At 41.1% G+C, this 20,940-nt stretch overlaps 1 protein-coding gene across 4 annotated transcripts in view; it reads left to right on the plus strand.

Annotated features, from left to right (window-relative positions):
* Positions 1-327: 327 nt before the first annotated feature.
* The window catches only part of MCTP1 (multiple C2 and transmembrane domain containing 1), a gene marked incomplete at both ends in the record, with an annotated part of 477,275 nt that continues 456,662 nt past the window's right edge, over positions 328-20,940 (plus strand). For all 4 annotated transcript variants that reach the window (XM_084233956.1, XM_084233964.1, XM_084233965.1 and 1 more), the window contains one exon: positions 328-1,038. In XM_084233956.1, the coding sequence (XP_084090082.1) occupies positions 328-1,038 (711 nt within the window). The remainder of the gene's footprint in view (positions 1,039-20,940) is intronic.

Here is a 20,940-nt window from a genome sequence, read left to right on the forward strand (position 1 = left end):
GCCAGCGAGGAGCCGGAGCCAGGGCGTGGCCTGGGAGACACCAGTGGACTGGAGCCGCGAAGCTCGGAGCTCGAAACTTTGCAGGCGCGGCGGACGGGACTGGGTAGCAGCGCCAGCCCACCCGGGCAGGTGCGGGAGCAAGAGGCGGCGCCCGAGTCCCGCGGCCGGAGAGCCTTGGCGGCGTCTTTCCCTTGCGCTGGCCCCAAGTCGCTGGGCACTCCCGGCCTCTGCTGCTGCGCCCGCCGCCGCCGACACAGCCGCGGGGCTCCGAGAGGAGGCGCAGCCCGAGAAGGTGGAGGAGGGGAGAGGAGGAGCCGCGGGCGGAGGATGGAGCCCCGGGCTACTGCAGCTGGCGCGCCCGAGCCTGCGGCGCCGTCCTCCTCCTTCCAGGCCCGGCTCTGGAAGAACCTGCAGCTGGGGGTGGGCAAGAGCAAGGGCGGCCGCGCCGGGGGCTCCGAGCGCCGCACTGCGGGCACCCCGTCGCCCTCCCCGCCGCCCCCCGGGGGCAGGCGGGACACCCTGACCGGCGTGGGTGGCGCGGGCAGCAGGTGGAGCGGCTTCAAGAAACGCAAGCAGGTGCTGGACCGCGTCTTCTCCTCCTCCCAGCCCAACCTGTGCTGCTCCTCTCCGGAGCCTCTCGAGCCCGGCGGCGCCGGCAGAGCGGAGCAGGGGTCCACGCTGCGCCGCCGAATCCGCGAGCATTTGCTCCCGGTGGGGAAGGGGCCGGTGGCCGCCGCGGGAGCAGCCGGGGCGACCCCTCCTGGCGGGCGCTCCCCGGACTCGGCTCCTTCTTCGTCCTCCGCCTCATCTTCCCTGTCCTCCTCACCCCAGCCGCCCCCGAGGGGGGAGCGCGCTCGAGATGATGGCACACAGCCTCGGGGGCCCGGGGCGCACTTGTGCCATCAGAAGAGTTCCTCCTTGCCGGGCACCGCCTGCCTGGAGCAGCTGCTGGAACCGCCGCCCCCTCCTGCTGAGCCGGAGCGGAGCCCCGCGGAGCCCGAGACCCCGGGGCAGGACCCGGAGCGCGGCAGCAGCCAGGTGAGTGACAGGTGGGCGCGCACCGAGCACTGGTGCTCGCGGCGACGAATCCATTTTTGAGCGGTCGCGACCCCAGGAGTTGCGCGGGCTGGCGTGCTGCTGAGCAGATCGGACAGTGGAAAGAAAATATCCGGCTCCTGCTCTGTAGAGATGGAGCTGTGATTTGCACCTGACTTGACTTTCGATGGAAATAACGCTTGCCGCCTGTAGCTGTTTGGGTAGCTTTGTGGGTTGCCAATGACAGCGGAAGTATTAAAGATAGCCAGCTAGGAAAGGAGAAGTTAGACTTAAAGTGGGTACTTTCGGGAGGTCTTCTAGAGGGATTTGTCGGCGTCTCACGTTGTCAAAAGATAAACAAATCCAACAACTTAAAAAAGCTTTCAGCAGTCAGTGCAATTATAATCTTGCGTTGCAGTGTGGAGTGTGGAGGTCCAGCCTTTGAAACTAAGAACTTGCAAGAAGAAAGGCGAAGAAGTGGGTTCACGGTCAAGGCTAGGTCTTGTATGGGGAAATCCTTAACGCAGAAGTCTGCTCATTTTCCTTCACTCGGTTCTTCTGACTTCCTGCGGCAGGTGGCAGGTGGATCGCTGCCCAACGAGTGGACAGTGTGAGCGGTTCCTCCGAGTTAGTCATAGGCTATGTTCCTATGACTTGTTCTAAGTTTTAAAAGTCATCTGAAGCAACTGTGTTTAGAGTATGTTGTTTATACATTAGGTTGACTCTGGTCAGGTAAGAATCAAGTTTTTCATGTGCTTAAACAAAATGTAGGATTGGTAAGTCCACTTATTGTAGGTCCAATGAGTGGCGGCTTTTATTTGGTTTTATACAGATGACTCTCTTCTGAAACTATCAAATCATGTTAACTATAGAAAATATTGTGAAGGCGCCGTTCCACCAGGGAACCAAAGAATTCCTCTCTTCTAATATATCTTAGTTTACTTAAACTCTCTTTTTATTTTGACTCTGATTGTTAGATTAATGATTTACTGTACACATGAAAACTTTAATTAGATTAAAAATTGAACTACAAAAAACATAAGGCTGTGTTTTGAGGGGTAAGATATGGGAATAAATGAATGGGCTTTCAGTGGAAATTTTTTATACTGTACTGGCTAATTTATTAGTGTTGTTTCAGAAAATAAACCATAATGCCGGTGTGTTTTATTGTTTAATAAACATAATTGCTTGCATTAAGCAAACACTTGGTGTTTTAGAAAAAGTTTCTTTCTCAGAAGGGTAGGTTGAGATAATGTTGACAAAAAGCCTAAATAAATCTACCTTCCCTTTTATCTTGAAAGATAATTGAATAGAACTTTCCTGGCTTGAAAAATAAGCAAAAAAGTAGTTGTAAAAAGATGTTATTAATTCCATAGAGGAGAATACTATGTACTTAAAATGTGTATTTTTGAGTGTGCACATAATCTTAATATGTAAGAATTTTAGAGTTGGGCATCTGTTTACATTTGTTTTTTGTTAACTTTTACTATTGACAGTAATAAACCAATAATCGAATTATTTTGGAAGGTCGATAATCATTATCACTGGGAATGCTAACTTACTAAGACTGCACTGAGCCAGGATATGTTCAAAGCAAAAGCAGAGAAATCTGCATTAATCTTTATGTTCATTTTAGCCAAAAAGTTTCCAGACATGATCAATATTTATTTTGAAAATACTGTTATGTTAATATGAATTTGTATTCACAATTTTGTGTACAAAATCACAATTTTGTGTACCAGACACTTGAATTTATTTTGAGAGGATACTTAAGTAACAGTATTATATGTGCCTTAATCATATGCTGGGCACTTTCTAGACTTACATGATTTAATCATCAATGGTCCTAGTGATAGAAGTTCTTGTTGCCATTTTATGGATTAGGAAACCGATGCTTGAAGTTAAATAACCTTCCCTGGGTCACATGGTTAATAAGTGACAGAGAGGTGTTTTGTATTCAAGCCAGTCTCTAGAATCTTTATCCATTACTACATTGACTTTTGACAACTTTTAGAACTTGTTAAGTTTCTGAGATGACTTCAGTTCTATTGATTAGTACTCACAAGTTTACATACATTCTGGAGTTTTTATTCTACATTCCTAGAATCAGTTCTATGCTAAATTAGCTATGTAAATTTGTTTTCTGTTCTCTGTGATGCTTGTTGCATATATATATATTTACAAATGACTTAATTATTCCATCTATAATTCTAAAAAAGCTTTTCATCTTAATGAAGAGATGGGAAGAATAAAATAGCTTAAATATCTTTCCATGAATAGATGAAGGTGCTAGAACAATACACCTTGGGGGATTGTCCTAAGACAAACAATAGTCTGCAAAAGAGGCACTATTTTTAGCTCCCTGCATGGCTGCTCATGAAACAGTCTTTGAAGAGTAGACAGTTTTCTCTGTTATGAGTTGCAAATCCAGCCATCAGCAGCACTCCCTGCAGTACATTAGAGAGGATTATTTACTTCTCTAAACACTTCATAGCCAACTCAAAGGAGCCAGTTTCCCTTCTCTGAATGGAAAAGAGGTAAAAATGAAATTTGGAACTGGACCTGGAAGAGGACTCACTAAGGTGTCCAAATTAGACTTAGCTCAGCAAGAGTTTTCCAATTTCCCTACAAATCTCAGAGAACTTTCCTTGCTCTCTTAGCACTTTGTCTTCAAAGACACTTTGGCATGGGGAGGGAGCTTTAGTATATGCAGATTTCAGCTTTATTCACAGTTCATAAGCACAGATGGGCACATGAAAGGAAAGACAATAAAAGCATTAAATTCATCCTCAGATTGCCTAGATTAAAAGAACTCTCAAGGAAGATAGAAAATTCATTGCAACACTAGGAAAATTGCTCAATTTTTCTCTTTTTCTTTTCTTAATCCTGGCACCAGCCATGTTCTCCAACACACTCCCCACCTCTCCACCCCCCAGCCCCACATGAGGCCCCAACAACATATGTGCACATGCTCTAACACTTGGTGGAGATATTAAGCAAAAGCATAAAAACAGTTTGGACTGCTGGGGAAAGGGATTTGGAAGTCACTGATGTATGATGATTAAAACTGAACAAAAAGTGCTACCTCTTATGCCCCTGCCAGCCCTCTTGCTGCTGTTTTCTTTAGCCAAATATACCTTTGAAACACACCTGAACATGCCTTATAATGCATGTCCATTATTTAATGTGTTCTGCTTTGAAAAAAAGGAAAAAAAATCCCTTTCTTTAAACTGATTCTAGTTCACGTGCAAGGCCATATTGTCATACCAGATGCATTTCATTTTCTGCAACACAGTTGAGAAAGACGCTCTCTCAATTTGTGTGCATATCAAAGTATGCCAGTTTTATATATTCTGTCTTGATGAGTTACTAAAATTATATTTTGCTAGAATCAGAAAGTCAGTATTTTAAGACAAAGAGTAAAGAATGAATATGTTGCATATTTTAGTGATTTAACTGAAGCATAGTGTTTATACATGTTAAACTTTTATAGTTTTTTCTTTTAAATTTATTTTGTTAAAATTGCTTTCATGGAGGAGTAAAAATATTTTTGAAAAAAGTGGGTGATTTATTCAGGTTATAATAGAAATGTTTTAAATCATAGTAAGAAGAATATCCATTCATTAGGATACAATTTCTAAAACACAACTATAATCCCTAATAAAAAGTGGAAAAATATTTTTTAAGATTAAGTCTATCCATGAAGTACGTTGTGATTTATTAATGCTGTGATCTTTTAAAGAAAACCCGTACTTTCACAAACTATTTAAAAATGTGATTTCGGTGAATTTTTTGCTATTATTTCTCAGGTGTCTTAAATAATACTTAAAAGAATATAACTTAATCGGGCCTCCCCGGTGGCGCAGCGGTTGAGCGCTGGGTTGCGAAGCTGCCCGCAGCCTCTGCAGCGCCGGTTCTATCCCCGGCTGCTCCCCAGCCACCGAAGGAGGGTCCCACATGGCATGGCACGCAGACCTCTCCTGCTGCCCGCTGCTCCCCTCAGCAGTGTACTTCAGTCCTTCTGCCTGCTCTGCTCCCCGCTCTGGCTCTGGTGAATTCTCTCGCCCTCCCACCCTTCTGACTGTACCCAGTGCTTGTATAAATAAAATAAAAAATAAAAATAAATCTTTAAAAAAAAAAAAAAAAAAAGAATATAACTTAATCTTGGGTAAAACACAAAGGTACAAAACATAATTCTAAACATACGCGACTAAAAGCCATCCCAAATTTATTACCAAACAAGCCCCCGAAGCAGGGAGAGTAGGTTTTCACAACTTCTTTAGAAATGAGAGAGGAAGGCTGAGGTCCTAGGACAATTTGGAGCAGGGAGTAAGTGCAATTTGATGTGTGATGGCATTATTGAAAATACTGAGATCATGAAGTTATTCCAGAGAGAATAAACACATGATAAGTTTGCTTTGGAGTGAAATTATTTCCCTGTGACCTTTAACTACTATTCTGTGTATTTCACGTGTTTGAATAGGTCTATGAATCTTCTGTAAGTGAAAATATTTTCATGTAGATATTGTGTGATGTTGACTTGATCCATAACTCAAGAAATATTAGCAATGTCTGTTATTATTGAAGAATATAATGCCATAACAAGTAAGTAGATGATTGAAAAAATTTAACAGGGAGCTTTCTTAGTTCTTTTCATTTGATTTAAGATGTGGATTGTTTTACTTGCAGTTGTGGCACAAGTAACCCAAAGCTAATTAAGGCAGTGCTGGTGACATCACAATCTCACACAGAAATGCAGTACTCTTACATTACTTTTGGCAAGTGTGTGCATGTTTATCATGAAAAAGTGAACAAATCCTTTGAGAGAGAAAGTAAGATTAATTGTCACAAAGAAAATAAGACCAACCTCCCTCCTCTTTTCTTGTTTGGAGATCAAGGATGATTTAAGAAAATTAAAGGTGAATAAAATATTTTTGCTCCCTCAGGGGAACATCGAATGTGGTTTCTTTGCTCATGGTATTTATTAAAACATTGGGTAACTCTAGGGTGACAAAGAATAAATAGTAAGTTGGAGATAATGTTGTAAACATTGACTAAATCTGCAGATTCAGAAGTTAGGATCATGTTTTTTTTTTGTATTTTTTTTCACTAATTACATCTATTTATTATCATAGCAGAATGTAAAATAGATAAAGCAGAAATTAGTTATTTGAAATCTCAGACTGTTGTTTGGAAAATTATATTTTGCTGGAAAAAATTACTTATTTCTTTTCCTCACTAAACTAAGCATCCTAAATATAACTTTATATTGTGTAGTGGATTTTTGGGGCTTGTTAAATATGCCTGCTTGTTATCATAACATTACATTATAAGGCATACTTATTTATGGCATATTTGTCTTTCTGTAAAGGTAATTATAGATTAAAAGGTAGAACATCTCTCCTCAAGTCATTTGTTTCACTTGTCAAATATCTGTACTGTTTTCATTTGTGAATTTTGATTTGTTGGTACTATTGAAAATACCTATTCTTTTTCCTGCACAATTAACTTAATGTACTATTTTGATTTCATTGTCACTGTCAACCTTTTCTTCTTACATTGCATTCTGTAAATCAAGCATGGAAAGTCAATATATTATGCAAATCAATATTTTGCAACAATCAATATTTTATGCAAATAGATTCCCTCCTTCCAATATATACAATTTCTTATCATTAGAAAATTATTTTTTCAGCAGACTATTAGATCACATTTTCCAAAATGTCTCCAAATATTTGTATTTAATATTAGTCTGAGAGCAAGCAGTGTTGAAAACTGTGTTTTCAATATGGAATTTAGAGTCCTGCATATTGTGTTTTTGAGAGAACAATTTTCCTGTGAAGTGTCTTTTGATATTTCATATCAGCCTATTTCCCATTCCCTTGGGGCAGAGCAAACCTGAAGAATGATGACAGGTGATAAGCGAAGGGGCCTCTGGAGGTTTAGGATCAGTGCAGCCTCCTAATCCCACCAGTGTTATTAAGAGTGATCCCAGCCTCCTAATCCCACCAGTGTTATTAAGAGTGATCCCTTCAATATTAGCAGCCTGACCCTATTTTGCTGAATGAAGCCTGAGCTACCTTGCCCGGCACTGCTAGAGAGAACTTGGCAAGCATCAGTACAATCGACCTATTTAGTCGGCATTGTGAAACAGTTCAGGGGAAAGTCTCATGAGTGGTTGAAGTCTCAATAAATGGTTGCTGAATGAATGAAGGCATGAATGGATGGGCCAGAACTGTTTGGAAGTTCTTTGGAAAAATTTCAAAATCACTTTATGGTTGTATAACGATGTTCTTGTCTTCTTGTTTCCAAGTCTCTCAAGCCTGGCAGATGTATTTGACATTCATTTCTTCTCCCAGCCTACTCTTTCACTGGTTCTTGTCTGCATGTGTGAAGGGAGGGTATGGAACTTTTTGACAAGTGCCATATTGTGATCACGTGGGGCATGTTCTGAGGCCTCTGGATCAAGGATGCTTTTCTTGGTGCTGGTCTCTGATCCAGGTATCTGTTTTCTCACCCAAGTGTCTCTGACATTGCATCCCTGCTTCTGCATTCCCAACGCCTGCTGACATAGCCTCATTCACTTATGATCTCTGAATCTGAATTCTGCTTGGATCTTAGCGCCCCAAACTTTTCCTGCCTGTTTTCCTGCCACTTCTCCTCAGGCCCATCTCTTTGAACGAGACTAAAATCCCAATCTTGATCAAGAATCCTGGTCTCATTCGCCTGGTGCATTATGCTGCCTGTTGAATGTCAAGAGTGTGACTGGAGTTTAGATGGTTGACCAATACTTTTTCATAGTGACCACTTGTCTGATATATAAAACACCAGAACCTCTAGAAAATCTGCATTGCAGTGAACCGCATTTGCTTATAGAGGGCGTTTCTTCCCTTACAGTGCAGACCTAGAGCCCATTTTTTTCACTGAGGACTGTTCCTAATCCCATCTCTTCTATTTTTAAATTCTACCCATGCAAATTCTTTCACATCGGCACCCTTTTCTTAGTTCTGCCTGCTTTTTCCTTTCTCTTTAGTAGTTTCTCTCTCTGCTTGCGAGATGATAGGTGGTGGCCACATGTAACTATTGAGTTTGGAAAATGCAGCTAGTTGGAATTGAGATGTAAAATGCACACTAGAATTTGAAGCCTTAGCCCAAAGACAAAACGTAAAATATCTCATTTCTATTTTTTTTTTATAGAGGCATGCTTTTATTTATTTGTTTGTTTGTTTTGTTTATACATGCACTGGGTACAGTCAGAAGCACGGGAGGGTAAGAGAATTCACCAGAGGCAGAGCGGGGAGCAGAGCAGGCAGAAGGACCGAAGTACACTGCTGAGGGGAGCAGCGGGCGGCAGGAGAGGTCTGCGCGCCATGCGGGACCCTCCTCCGGTGGCCGGGGAGCAGCCGGGGATCGAACCGGCGCCGCAGAGGCCGCGGGCAGCTTCGCAACCCAGCGCTCAACCGCTGCGCCACCGGGGAGGCCCTCATTTCTATTTTTTAATGTTGTTTTATATTTATTAGATTAGATAAGATATATTAAGGTCAATTTCACCTGGCTATTGGAAAATTAGAAATTACACGTGTGATCACATTTTATTTTTACTAGACAGAGCTGAACTACAGCAGGAATTCAAACAGGTGCCATGAAAGTTAAGAAAATGAGCAAAGAGGATTCCATGGGGCCCAAGGTGAACCAGGGAGCACAGGCCCCATGCAAGGAGTAACTGGTTCTCAGTTTCAGATGATTATTGTCATGCAGGAAAGAAGCAGCATTGTTAGAGCACTGTTAGAGCACAGCATTGTTAGGTTTTGTAGTATGAAAGAATCTAGATTTTGTGTGTGTGTGTGTGTGAAGTCTCCATATTCTTGGTTTTTTTGCAAATTATTTATTATGTAAAAAATACAGACCAAGTAAATATATTTCTGGACTGACTCTAGCAACAATTACTTTGAATTTGTGACTGGTTTTTCTTCTGGTTTTTCTTCTCCCCTCCTAGTCTGGACACAGTAGGTATCAATACATTTTATAATATAACGAAATCTGTTCACCAGCCAAGGGAATGTATGGGAAGAGGGATGGGTAGAAGCTGGAATGCAGTGAGTTGAAGGGTGTATGGAAAGAGGAGGTGGGGACAAGATGAGTGGCCAGGCTTTCTGACTCCATCTGGTGAGTAAGAATTAAGTGCTATCGGGAGAGAAAACCATGGGATGACATAATGGGACAGTATTATTTTTTAATGTCTGTCTCCTGAGTGGGTTGATGAGTAGCCTATGGAAAGGGAGAGGTAAAATTAATGGAGAATGGGGGATAATTGATGGTGCAAGATCCTTAAGGAATTGGGGGGCTAGATTCCAGAGAGCAGGGGAAGTGGTAGCCCCAGCCAGAAGAAGGATCCCTCTTTCGTTGGAAGAAGATCATGTGGGTGCAGATGCAGGGAAGTGGTAGGGTTGGTGCAGCAATTTGAGGGTGCTCCCACCTGATGTCTTTAGTCTTGTTTGAAGTGTGGTTAGGGATCAGACACAGGGAGAAGAGAGAAGAATAGTACCGTAGGCAGGAAGGTCAGTGGTGCACTATGTATTCAACAAATGGAAATCAGTAATGGGATTGAAATTCACTGAAGTAGAGGGTGCAGGGAAGGGAGGTAGTGGGAAATAAAAGCACCAGTGAAGATATACCAGTGTCTTTAGAACAACAGTAGGTATCCCTGGGAGCAGTTGAGTAGGAGAGATAAAGCCACATGAACCTTAGAGGGTGAAGCTGGCAGTAGAGGCAGGAGACCACGTGGAGACCACCAGTCTCAGTGAGAGCCTGAAGTTGGGCAGGAATCTGACCTACGGGAAGATGGAAAGATCTGAAAGATAAGGGATTTGGCCGAATCTTCCAGGAAAGGGAAAGTAGAAGGCATTACTCACGATCACAGCATGTTTTCCCCTTTATTTATGTCTTTGATTTTTCCTGATTCTGTTCAGAAATGCTTTTATTGAAAAGGCTTTATTTGTGGAGAGGAAGTGGGAAGGTTGTCTTTTAAATTTGCATTTATGCAAAATATTTGAGGGTGCCAGGTTCTGAGTGCCAGATCGTCACCTACATAGAAGTGGATTCCTATAGTTATTTTGGATTCTTCCTGAATAAAATAGTTCTCCTTTTCTCAGAAGCACTGACACTCAAAGTAGTGAGTATTAACAGACCAAAGGAAAGCAAAACATATATTTGTCAGTTTAAAACATCAGGTAAAATAAGAAAAACTCCTAATATATCCTCCTTACTTGTGTTACAGAGATTCTTATGGTGCTGATGTCAGAAAGGGCTTGGGATCTAAGGACTCTGTTGGAAATTTTCATTCTTATGCAATGTGCTTCAAACCTGTTAAAATATGCATTTTCTCTCAGATGGAAGGTTGATCCATGCATGGCAAATGATCAGTTTCTGAAAATTGCAAATGGATATTCACTCAAAATAGACACTATATTCTATCTAGGCCCTTAAGCCATATTTGACTGCAGTTCTTTTATTGAAATGTAAAGTAGCTTTTGATAAAAGAAAAATTCAGCATTTTTATAGTTGCCTTTGAAGAGTATTTTCATCACATCAAATTAGAAATCTGAAGGTTTTTCAAAAATATCTCTTGAGATTGAATAGATTTTGGACACAGTTTCCATGTGGCCACAGAGCTGGTGCCAAACCTCTTACCCCTAGAGGACAGAACACCCTGAAGCAGCAGGGCCCTGTCTTCTGGCTGAGGGCAGACCTGAGCTGCATCTCTCCTCCTTCCTTTCCTCTACTTTATTTATTTTTGTGTATAAGAATTGGGATGTAGGCCACAGGCATGGGGATGGGGGAGAGCTCAGAGGATTCACCAGAGACAGAGTGGGGAGAAGAACAGGTGGATCTACTGAAATACACTGCTGAGGGGAGCGAGGCACGAGAGGTCTGCTGCACCATATGTGGGTTAGTTCCCTGGCCAGGGATCAAACTCTGGCCATAGCAGTGATAGCGCTGAGACTGAACCCCTAGGCCCTGAGGGAGGCCCCCTCCCTCTACTTATAAAAGGCAGCTGGAAGTGATGGCAGGGTCTGTGTCCCACCTGATTCCACTGGCCATGCATGTATGTCACTTAAACTCAAAAGTTCCAAATGAGCTACCATTTTCTAACCATTTTGGCCATCACCCCTGAGCTCCTCTGTTCCATTTGATCCCTGGGCAGCATTTATTTGCTCCAGATATAGGCTGGTGCCTCTGTTTTGTGTTAATCAACTGAGTGAGGCTTTTTAGTCTGTTCTGTGTTAATCAGCTGAGTGAGGCTTAGTGGAACAGGCAGTGATGGGAGGGATGCTTGCGTTTCATAGTTTCCCAGGCCCTCCATCTTTTTTTCTACATCTTTCTACCTGACATTTGTCACTTTCTCCGACTTCAACCTTTTTCTTCTTGGCTATTTGCCAGACTCTTAGGAAGAACTATATGAAACTTGCCATGAGATGCTCTGTATATATCTTGGCTGATCAACCATGGTTAGTCTGTTTCACTGTCAGACTGTCCAGGTTGTATAATGTTTGAGTCTTGGCTCTTTATCTTTGGCTTTTCTGCTGTCTGTCTTTCAGCTACTTTTTTCTGTTCCTTTGCTAGGAAAATGAAAAAAAGGAAAATCAGGCTTTATTCTTTTCATTAGTAGCTTTCATAATACATGTATTTGTCACGCTCAAGTTTAAATTCTTGGCTCCTATGATGTTTGTGACAGTTTGTGTTGTTTAGGCATATGCTTCACACACACACACACACACACACACAATTATGCCTTTTCCAGGTATGGTTTATATTCAACCTACTCATTCACACACATTTTTTTTCCATTGGAGATAGTGATACGAGAACTCCAATATTCTTCCACTGGTAAATTTAATTTTATAGTACTGAATTTCAATAGCATAATCTTTATTAATGGTTAATTTATATAGTCTGAGTATATGTACAATAACAAGTTCAGCCAAAGCGGGGTGGGGGTACAATTAGAAGACAGCTCTTGTGTGTTCTACAAAGGGAATGAGTAATCCTACTTTGAATTTGAAATAATATATAAGGAATGTCTTTCCTTCAGCAGAATAATTATTCTTCCATAAGTATCCATCTTATTTATACCCACTATGGGAGAGAGGTTATTGAATTATTTCCTTAGTCTTTTGAAACCGAGATGACATAATAACTAATATATATTATTGTTTTTAAACCATTTGGCTTTACTCACAAATTGATCTGACATAAAAAATGGGGAGCATTTCTGGGAGCTTCTACATTGATGTTATTCATCTTTTAATTAGAGAAAAAGTGATAACTTTAGGACCATAAGGTGTATTCTCATAATCACAGGAGCTCATTTATTGAAGTCACCTCAAAAAATGAGTCAGACAATAATTGAATTAGGAACAAATCAGTCTGGGAGGACATACCCTTTGTGTTGACTGCTTAAAGAATGTTCTATTCTCTGTCAGTGTTGCTAATGATACTCAGTGGCTCTTTTTGAAAAAGTTTGCTTATATTGTTTTATTAATTGATTCATCCTTTTTATCTCTTGATTGTATTCTGAGTGATATATTTATATGTGCCCACTTCTTATTTTAAATTCTATTTTTTTTTTTCTTTCTAGGAGTATCTGTTTGATGTGAGTTTCAAGCAGCTACACAAATATTGTTTGTACTTGGTACTAGAAATTTGTTGTGTTTTGCAAAAGTATTTATAAACTTTTTTTTACAGATTTACTTGTTTATGCATATAAGAAGTGGGGTACAGGCCAGAGGTGTGGGGGGTGAGAGGATTTACCAGAGAGAGTGGGGAACAGAACAGGCAGATTGAAATACACTGCTGAGGGGAGCAGCGGGTGAGACAGGAGAGGTCAGCTGCACTATGTGAGTAGCTCTCTGGCTGGGGATTGAACTCATGCTGCAATGGCTGCGGATAGCTTCATAGGTTGTGTTTTAACCCCTTGCACCACCAGGGAGGCACAAAAGTGTTTATAAACTTTTTATGGTAGTATCGATACTGGTAGGACTTGACCTTTACTACCCTGTCTTTGAATGACTTTTTATTAAATCACAATGCACATTACACCTTCTAAAGATGTGTTGCATAGGGTAGAACACACTGATTGTGGTTTCCTCGGCCTACCCTGAGCTGGGATCTCTCTGCTCAATTGTACCATCTCACTTAAAACCCAAGGACAACCAACATATGGGACCTCTTATCCTGGAGCCATTTAAAAATGACTCTTTACAACTAGTTTTACTAATAGCTAAACATTTCAGAGCATTTATTATCTATTGGCACTATTCTAAATGTTTTCTAAGTATTAACTCATCTGTTTACTACAACACTTTCTGAAGTAGGTTTATTTCTCATTTTCCCAATGATGAAACAATCACAGGAAACTCAGTTACGTGCCCAAAGTCATACATCAGCATGACTTGGATTCTGGTTGTCTGACCCTTCAGCACTACGAAGGAAGGTGTCTGGTGTAGGTTGGGCCTGAGAAACCTATCTTAGGAAAATGGAACCCTTAAGTAGAAGTTTCAGTTGAAGTTTTAAAGCCTCATCTTCCTCCCCATCTCAGTAGTGATATTATAGCACTCTTTTTCTCTACCATTGCCTTCCATGTTTCTTATTTCTGAAGGTTAATTAATAATAATGTGTTCAATAAAAACAGATTTAGTATAACACTTAGAAGATTTTGGTGTCAGGAATAATCCTGGCTCTACCACTTCTTACTTGTGGTGAGGACCCCAGGATCTCTTTAATTGCTCAATAAAGATATAGGTACCAACTTCTATTTCTATTTATTTTTCAAAAAAGGCCAACATTTAATTAGTAGCATAATATATGCAAGTAATAATCAAAAAACTTCCCTTTAAATCCAAATTGCCTATTGTGTTTTATTATTTAAAATTTATTTTTATTGAGGCAACATTGGTTTACTTTATTGTTTGTATTTTGGATTCCCCGCTTCTGGTGATGTTACAGTCATGATCCCACCGCTGAAGGACCCACAGTGTCCACCACCATAGTCCATTGTGCTCCCTTCCCATTTTGTTCATGCCCCTCCCCATCTGAATGCCTCACTTCTATGATCAGCTTTTAAGGGCTAGTTTTTGAATTTGACTGTTTGATCCTTTGTTGGTTTCTCTATATTCTACACATAAGTGACAGCATCCAGTATTTGTCTTTCTCCTTCTGATTTACTTTGCTTAGCATAATCCTCCATCTGTGTTGCTACAAATAGCAAGAGTTCATCATTTTTGATCACTGAGTAGTATTCCATTGTGTATATATATCATACCTTCCTGATCCAGTCAGCTGTTTTTGGGCACTTAGGTTGTTTGCATATCTTAGCTATGGTAAATAGTGTTACAGTAAACATAGGAGTGCATGTTTCCTTTTGAATTTTTTTTTTGTCCTTTGGGTGTTATTCCTAGTAGTGGAATCACTAGGTCATTTGGTAGATCCATTTTTAATGTTTTGAGGAACAGCTTTCCATAGTAGTTGTACCAGTTTACATTCCCATCAGCAGTGTAAGAGGGCTCATGTTTCATCACATCCTTGCCAGCTTTTGTTGTTTCTTTCTTTTTATTAAAATATGGACCATGGTCAACAGGTGTGAGGTGGTATCTCATTGTGATTTTGATTTTTATTGAGAAATGATGATGAACATTTTTTCATGTGCCTATTGGCCATTTAGCTATCAACTTTTAAATGTCAACTTTTAAATGTCTACATAAAAATCAAATCAATCAATCAGCTAGGCATTCTTTACAAAAGTGTCTCAAATAAACATTATAGATTATGAACATAATCACAGCAATTTTGGCAGCAATATTGCTCATTGCATTTTAAATATGGGGAAATTCTTAGAGAGGTATAAGCAACACGTCTGCAGTCCTCGATCTGTCTGTAGTTAATAAGCAGCAAAGCTTAAGAAGTCAAAACTTTTAATTTCTGCCAAGGCCATACTTTTCAAGGTACCCACTGCCCCACCACTTGGTGAAACCACATCAGAGCACCTGTGCTAGGAACATGAGTGGTGACAAACCAGTGATTCATGCAGGAATCTGGCCCTTGTTAAAAACTAGCTTTGATAATGGGCCTGAATTTCATCATTTTTTTTGGAGAGACAGCCAGAAAAATGTGCCATTATTAGTTGGAGAAAAGTATCCAGACAGATGTAGTGAATGGGAACTGGTTTCTTTGTCACATCAGTTCCCAGAGCTATGAATGAATATTTATCAGATCATTTTTCTTATGGGTGCTGTTAAATTCTTAAGGAAAATAAAGCCATACACTCTGCAATTTGTCCATTTGTTAGATTCTTTGGACAGGAAAACAAATTCTTTTCTGAACCACTAGTTCATGCCCATTTGAGTTATGTTCTCTTAAGAAGGAAAAGGCAAGAGATAAGATCACGTCTCCTGAATTTGGTATAAATATTACTGTTTTTTAAAACATTTTTAAAAATTATTTTTGCATAGAAGAACTGGGGTATAGGCAAGAGATATGGGGGGGAAGAGGGCTCACCAGAGAGAGTGGGGAACCGAACAGTCAGACTGACTGAAATATACTGCTGAGGGGAACAGCAGGTGATACAGGAGAGGTCTGCTGCACCATGTGGGTAGCTCCCTGGCTGGGGATCAAACTCAGGCCTTAGATGTGATAGCACTGAGACATAACCCCTAGGCCACCAGAGAGGACCCTGCAAATGTTTTTTGGCGATAATAATAAAAGCACTACAATCTTAGTCTTGTGCCAGCCACTATCTTAAGTGCTTCATAGGCATTATTCATCTAATGCGACAACATCCAGTCTTTGCAAACCTATAAAGGAGCAAGAATTATTATCCTCAATTTATAGTGTATCAATGGAGGCTGAGAAAGGGTGCAGCATTGCACAAGGCCACATAGCTGGTTAGTGACAGAGCTGGGAATTTGTACCTCAGTGGCTGTCTCCAAAACTTAGGAGTCTAATTGCCATCTTGGGTGACATTCCTCAACACTAATAGTTGCTACATCTCCTCATGAGCTTTTTTTCTAGATGTCTTAGAATGTGGAGCTCTTTGGGTTTAAATATTGTATATAATGATATAGTTCCAGATATATATGTGTAGCAAAAAAAATTGCTTTCCTACCCAATACCAGTGATTTTGGTAATTTGTCTCTTCTTCCCTTCTCTTTTCCTTATAAATTTATTAAATAGTACTTGTGGTAAACACACTATGTTATTAATATCTTGATCAAGAAGACAGTCCAATTCCTGCTGTCATAGAGTTTATGATCTTGTAGAAGAAACTGCCATTAAATTAAAAAAAATACACAAATCATTTCCAATTATAATTTTGATAACAGATTCAGAGGATTATGGAGAACTACAAGAGTGAATTGCAACCTAGTATTGCAGGAAGGAGAGGGCAGGGAAGAGTTTCAGGAACAATTGACATTTCAGAAGAAATGCAGAGAATGAATATGAATTGGCCAGATTTGGGGGAGAAGAGGAAGTAAAGGATGTGGCACATGGTTCAAAGGCAACCACAGGCAGAAGGAAGTTAGAGAAAGATTGCTTGGGTAGCTGGGATTTGGTAGGAAGGAAAGGAGGGGGAGGGGTAGGGCCTATAGTGATTGGCAGGGACCACTTTATGTAGGACCTTGTGGGTTCTAGAAAGATTTTGGACTCTAGCAAGTGTTGGATCAGCATTGAGAATCCAGATGATTGGCAGTGAGGAGAACCATGTTCAGAAAAATTCGTGACTGATCTGTGATTAGTTTTCTTTTGCTGCTACATGTGGAACCACATTGCTTTCACAGAGTTGTTTTGTAAAGAGGTAGAGAAGAAGTTGTGGCTACCTTTTTGGCCCAAGATATGGTATTTAAAAATATGTATATGAACCAAAAATACCTAGTAGGTGAAAATATCTTTCCCCCCGGAAAGACATGCTATTTTGTTCTTCCTGTTACTCTTTTATTGAGTGTTCTCAGACGTTCAATAAAGTCAGGGAATGCAATATAATCTTCCTTTGTCAGTACTGACAGGAATGGTTTTTATAGACATCACATTTAAGTGGTTAGGTAGAGATGAAGTGAGAAATTATGTTGAATGTAATTTTCAATTCTAGTCAGGAGAGGTCGGCTGCGCCATGTGGGTCACCTCCCTGGCTGAGGATAGAACTCATGCTGCAGAAGTTGTAGATTGCTTTATAGTGCTGATGCTTAACCCCTTGTGCCACCAGGGAGGCCCCTCTTTTCTATTCTTTATGTAGCATTTTACTGGGGTCAAGACCAAGTAAACACAAATAGCAAAGGCATTTAATGTTCTAATTTTGTTTGGGGACCATAATGAATGAAAGTTGTGTCATTCTCTTCATACAAACATACATGAAACCAGTATTGTCCATTCATCCTCAAAGAAGGAAGTCTATGACTCTAACCCTTGGACTCCAGAATCCTCAGTTGGATCCTTGGGATAAAAGGAAGTCTCAGTGAACAAAGATTGTGCCATTAACAATCCAAAAAATAAAAACTTGCATCTCAGAATATATCCAGAACTTTGCAGGGTACATGGATTGAGTCTTATAGGAAAGAGCTATAAATGGGTCTTCTAGGAAGAAGTGTGGGAGTGTCCAGAAATAAAAAGTCCATTGTGACCTGCAGCATTTATTGAAGAGGGCTGCATTTATTGGAAGTCTAATTTGGTCATAATTGGAGTTTCTCGATAATATTGTGTTCTGTTTCCTGAAAGCTGACTTTTCTTTTTTTCTTTCAATTTCTCTTACAAGTTCTTTGGAACTGTACCACTGAGAAGAAAGAGATTTTTATCAGAGGGTGTGATATTGAATGGAAGCTCCCTCCATTTATTATCTTTAGTGGTCAACACTTGGCTTGCTGAGTGTTGGTTATACTCACAGGGCTCTGCTCTAGATTCAGGGGACTCAAGACCCCTGCCTATAGATATTTTTCCTCTTAGCTAAGAGTTTAGTCAATATATAAAAGATAGATATCACTACCTGTTGGAATAGACATTCTGCTGTTCAGTAAATAAAACCTTGAGGATTCCATCGCTCAGGAGATAAATGCAAAGGCTTAAGTATAACCTCATTTGGGTCCACTGGTCTGGTTTGCAGCAGCAGTGGTGTGAATAGATTTTTGTCCTGTCAGCAATCTCTACTTGTTGCCTCCCAATGAGTCCATAGGCATCTTTTATAAGTAAATGTGCTAGAAAATGTGCTAGTCAATGTGTTAGAAGCCTACATCCTGGAGTCATTTTGAAGAAAGAGCCATGTTAAAGCAAGTGAAGAGTTTTCAAATCTAAGAGTTGGATGATTCATGAGGATAAGGATCTCTGCTGTGTGCCAGGGACTTGAGAAACTGAAGCACAAATACAGGTGACCATGGACAACACTGGTTTGAACTGAGTGGATCCACTTATGTGTGAATTTTTTTCTATTCACCAGTGTTGGTGCTCCGAGCCACTGTTGTTTAAGGATCAATTCTAACTCCCTTTAAAATAAACCAACCACAGAACTAACTCTGAGCTCCAGACTTGGGAGCCTGATTCTCCAAGTGGGGCACTGGCTTATGAGAAGGAAGGCGGTGTAGCTGGGGGTGGAATGTGAGCCCCTGTCAGCTAACTGATGCTCAGCATGTCAAGAATGAGGAAACCTACCTGCTGGGGCTGGCTCCAAGGGGCCTGCCTGTGAGCTTGACTCTGGAACTAAAGAGACACGCAGCAGTTCCATCATAGTAATAGGAAGATTTAAGGAGAAGTTGGGTAGGAATGCAGATGCCTAACAAGACAGATGGAGCCCAGGGGTGTGGGAATCTTATTCAGGGCTCTTTCCATGTAAGCGATAGGAGCTCAGCTCTCCCTGGATATGATCTCAAAGGAGAGTGTATTTAGTCACACCAAGAGAAGGCTGGATCCAGAGCTCCAGTGTCATCATGTCTCTGTCTCCATCCCTCCCCTCCTTCTTTTCTTTTACTCAGAATTGCTTTGCTTTGGGTATCTCCTGTGCAGAGAGGTTCTGTCTACATGGTGACTCACAGCAGTTCTTGGTATACATCCTCTTCATACTTCTTTGGAGTGAGTCTCATTGGAATGATCTGGATACCCACTCTGCCCACTTAGTCAGGAGAAGGGGTGCTTGGTTAGGCCAGCAGATTTCTTTGAACCCAGGGGTGAGGGACATTCAACTTAAACAGTGTAGACTGAGAATGGGAGAGAAGCAGACACTTAAAAGCAAATAAGAGTACTATGGCAGGAGAAATTTCCACCATCTACATGGGGTTTGGTCAGTAATCAGCAGTTGGGAAAATGAGTGGTCAGCCTTCCAGAGAATTCCTGTGTCTGCTGCTGGACCCAGCTATTGGCCTGGAGTAGAGGGCTCACTCCAGACCTACAGAGTGAGATTATTTTCCCTGTGTTTTTAATGATAAATGAGTGTAGAGTACAGAATGAAAAAAATGTGTCAACTGGGTTCCTTTTTTATACTTTTCTTCTGAATGAGTTATAATAATTGTAAAGCCATAGAAATGAGATTAGTAGCTTTAAAGTCAGTGTGGTAACAGTGATAGCACCTGAGTAAATTAGAGGTTGTCTCATAAATTAAGTACAAATTTCCACTTATAAAATAAATCATGGGGGTATAATGTATAGTATGAGGAATGTAGTCAGCAATATCTTTGACACATGGTACTATACTGTTGTGATCACTTTTTAATGTACACAAATGTCAAATCACTCTGTTACACATCTGAAACTAGTATGTTGTATGTCACTTAAAAAAGTTACACCAGGGTCTTTTGGAATCTTAAATGATCATTCAAACTTTTTTTTTAAAAAAGATTTATTTATTGGGCCTTCCCGGTGCCGCAGCGGTTGAGCGCTGGGTTGCGAAGCTGCCTGCAGCCTCTGAAGCCGGTTCGATCCCCGGCTGCTCCCTGGCCACTGGAGGAGGGTCCCACATGGCGCGCAGACCTCCCCTGCCGCCCGCTGCTCCCCTCAGCAGTGTACTTCGGTCCTTCTGCCTGCTCTGCTCCCCGCTCTGGCTCTGGTGAATTCTCTCACCCTCCCGTGCTTCTGACTGTACCCAGTGCATGTATAAACCAAAACAAACAAAACAAATAATAAATAAATAAATAAATAATACATGCCTCTAGAAAATTAAAAAAAAAAAAGATTTATTTATTTATACAAGCACTGGGGTACAGGCAAGAGGCGCGGGTGGGTGAGAGAATCCTCCAGAGACAGAACCGGGAGCAGAACAGACAGAAGGACTGAAAACACTGCTCAGGGGAGCAGTGTGCGAGACAGGAGAGGTCTGCCGTGCCATGTGGGTGGCTCTCTGGCTGGCCAGGAATTGAACCGGTGCTGTAGAGGCTGCAGACAGCTTCACAGTGCTTCGCTCAACCCGCTGTGCCACCAGGAAGGCCCTCATTCACACTTAAGCCGAATCAACAAATCAAACTCATTCCTCCTAATTCCTAGCTAGAAAATGTGAATTTTGAACAGGAGATGGAGTATGTGGCATGGGAATGAATTAGCTCAATCTGTAGAATTTGTGGTGTGACCTGAGCCCAGGCCTAGGTAGGTGCCTCAGGACTTAGTATGGTGACGAGATATTAAGAGTCTGGAAGATAGTGGAGCTCGGAGTGGAGCTGAACAGGAAAGGAGATAGGAGAATGCTAATGACTTTTCTTTGATCCAGAACTCTGCTCCAGAATGACTCTGGATCTGGCAAGGGAATAGGAAACTCTCATGTTTTTCTCCTGTCCTTCATGACTTCTTGCTCCCAGAACTTGGGCTGGAATTTCTGGTACCATGTACTTCTTCTGGAAGCCAACCCCCACTTATGACATTGTTTTTCTGGGCAAAATGAAGTTA

This window comes from Talpa europaea, assembly GCF_964194135.1.
Source record: "Talpa europaea genome assembly, chromosome: 5".
In the NCBI taxonomy this organism is placed as follows: domain Eukaryota; kingdom Metazoa; phylum Chordata; class Mammalia; order Eulipotyphla; family Talpidae; genus Talpa; species Talpa europaea.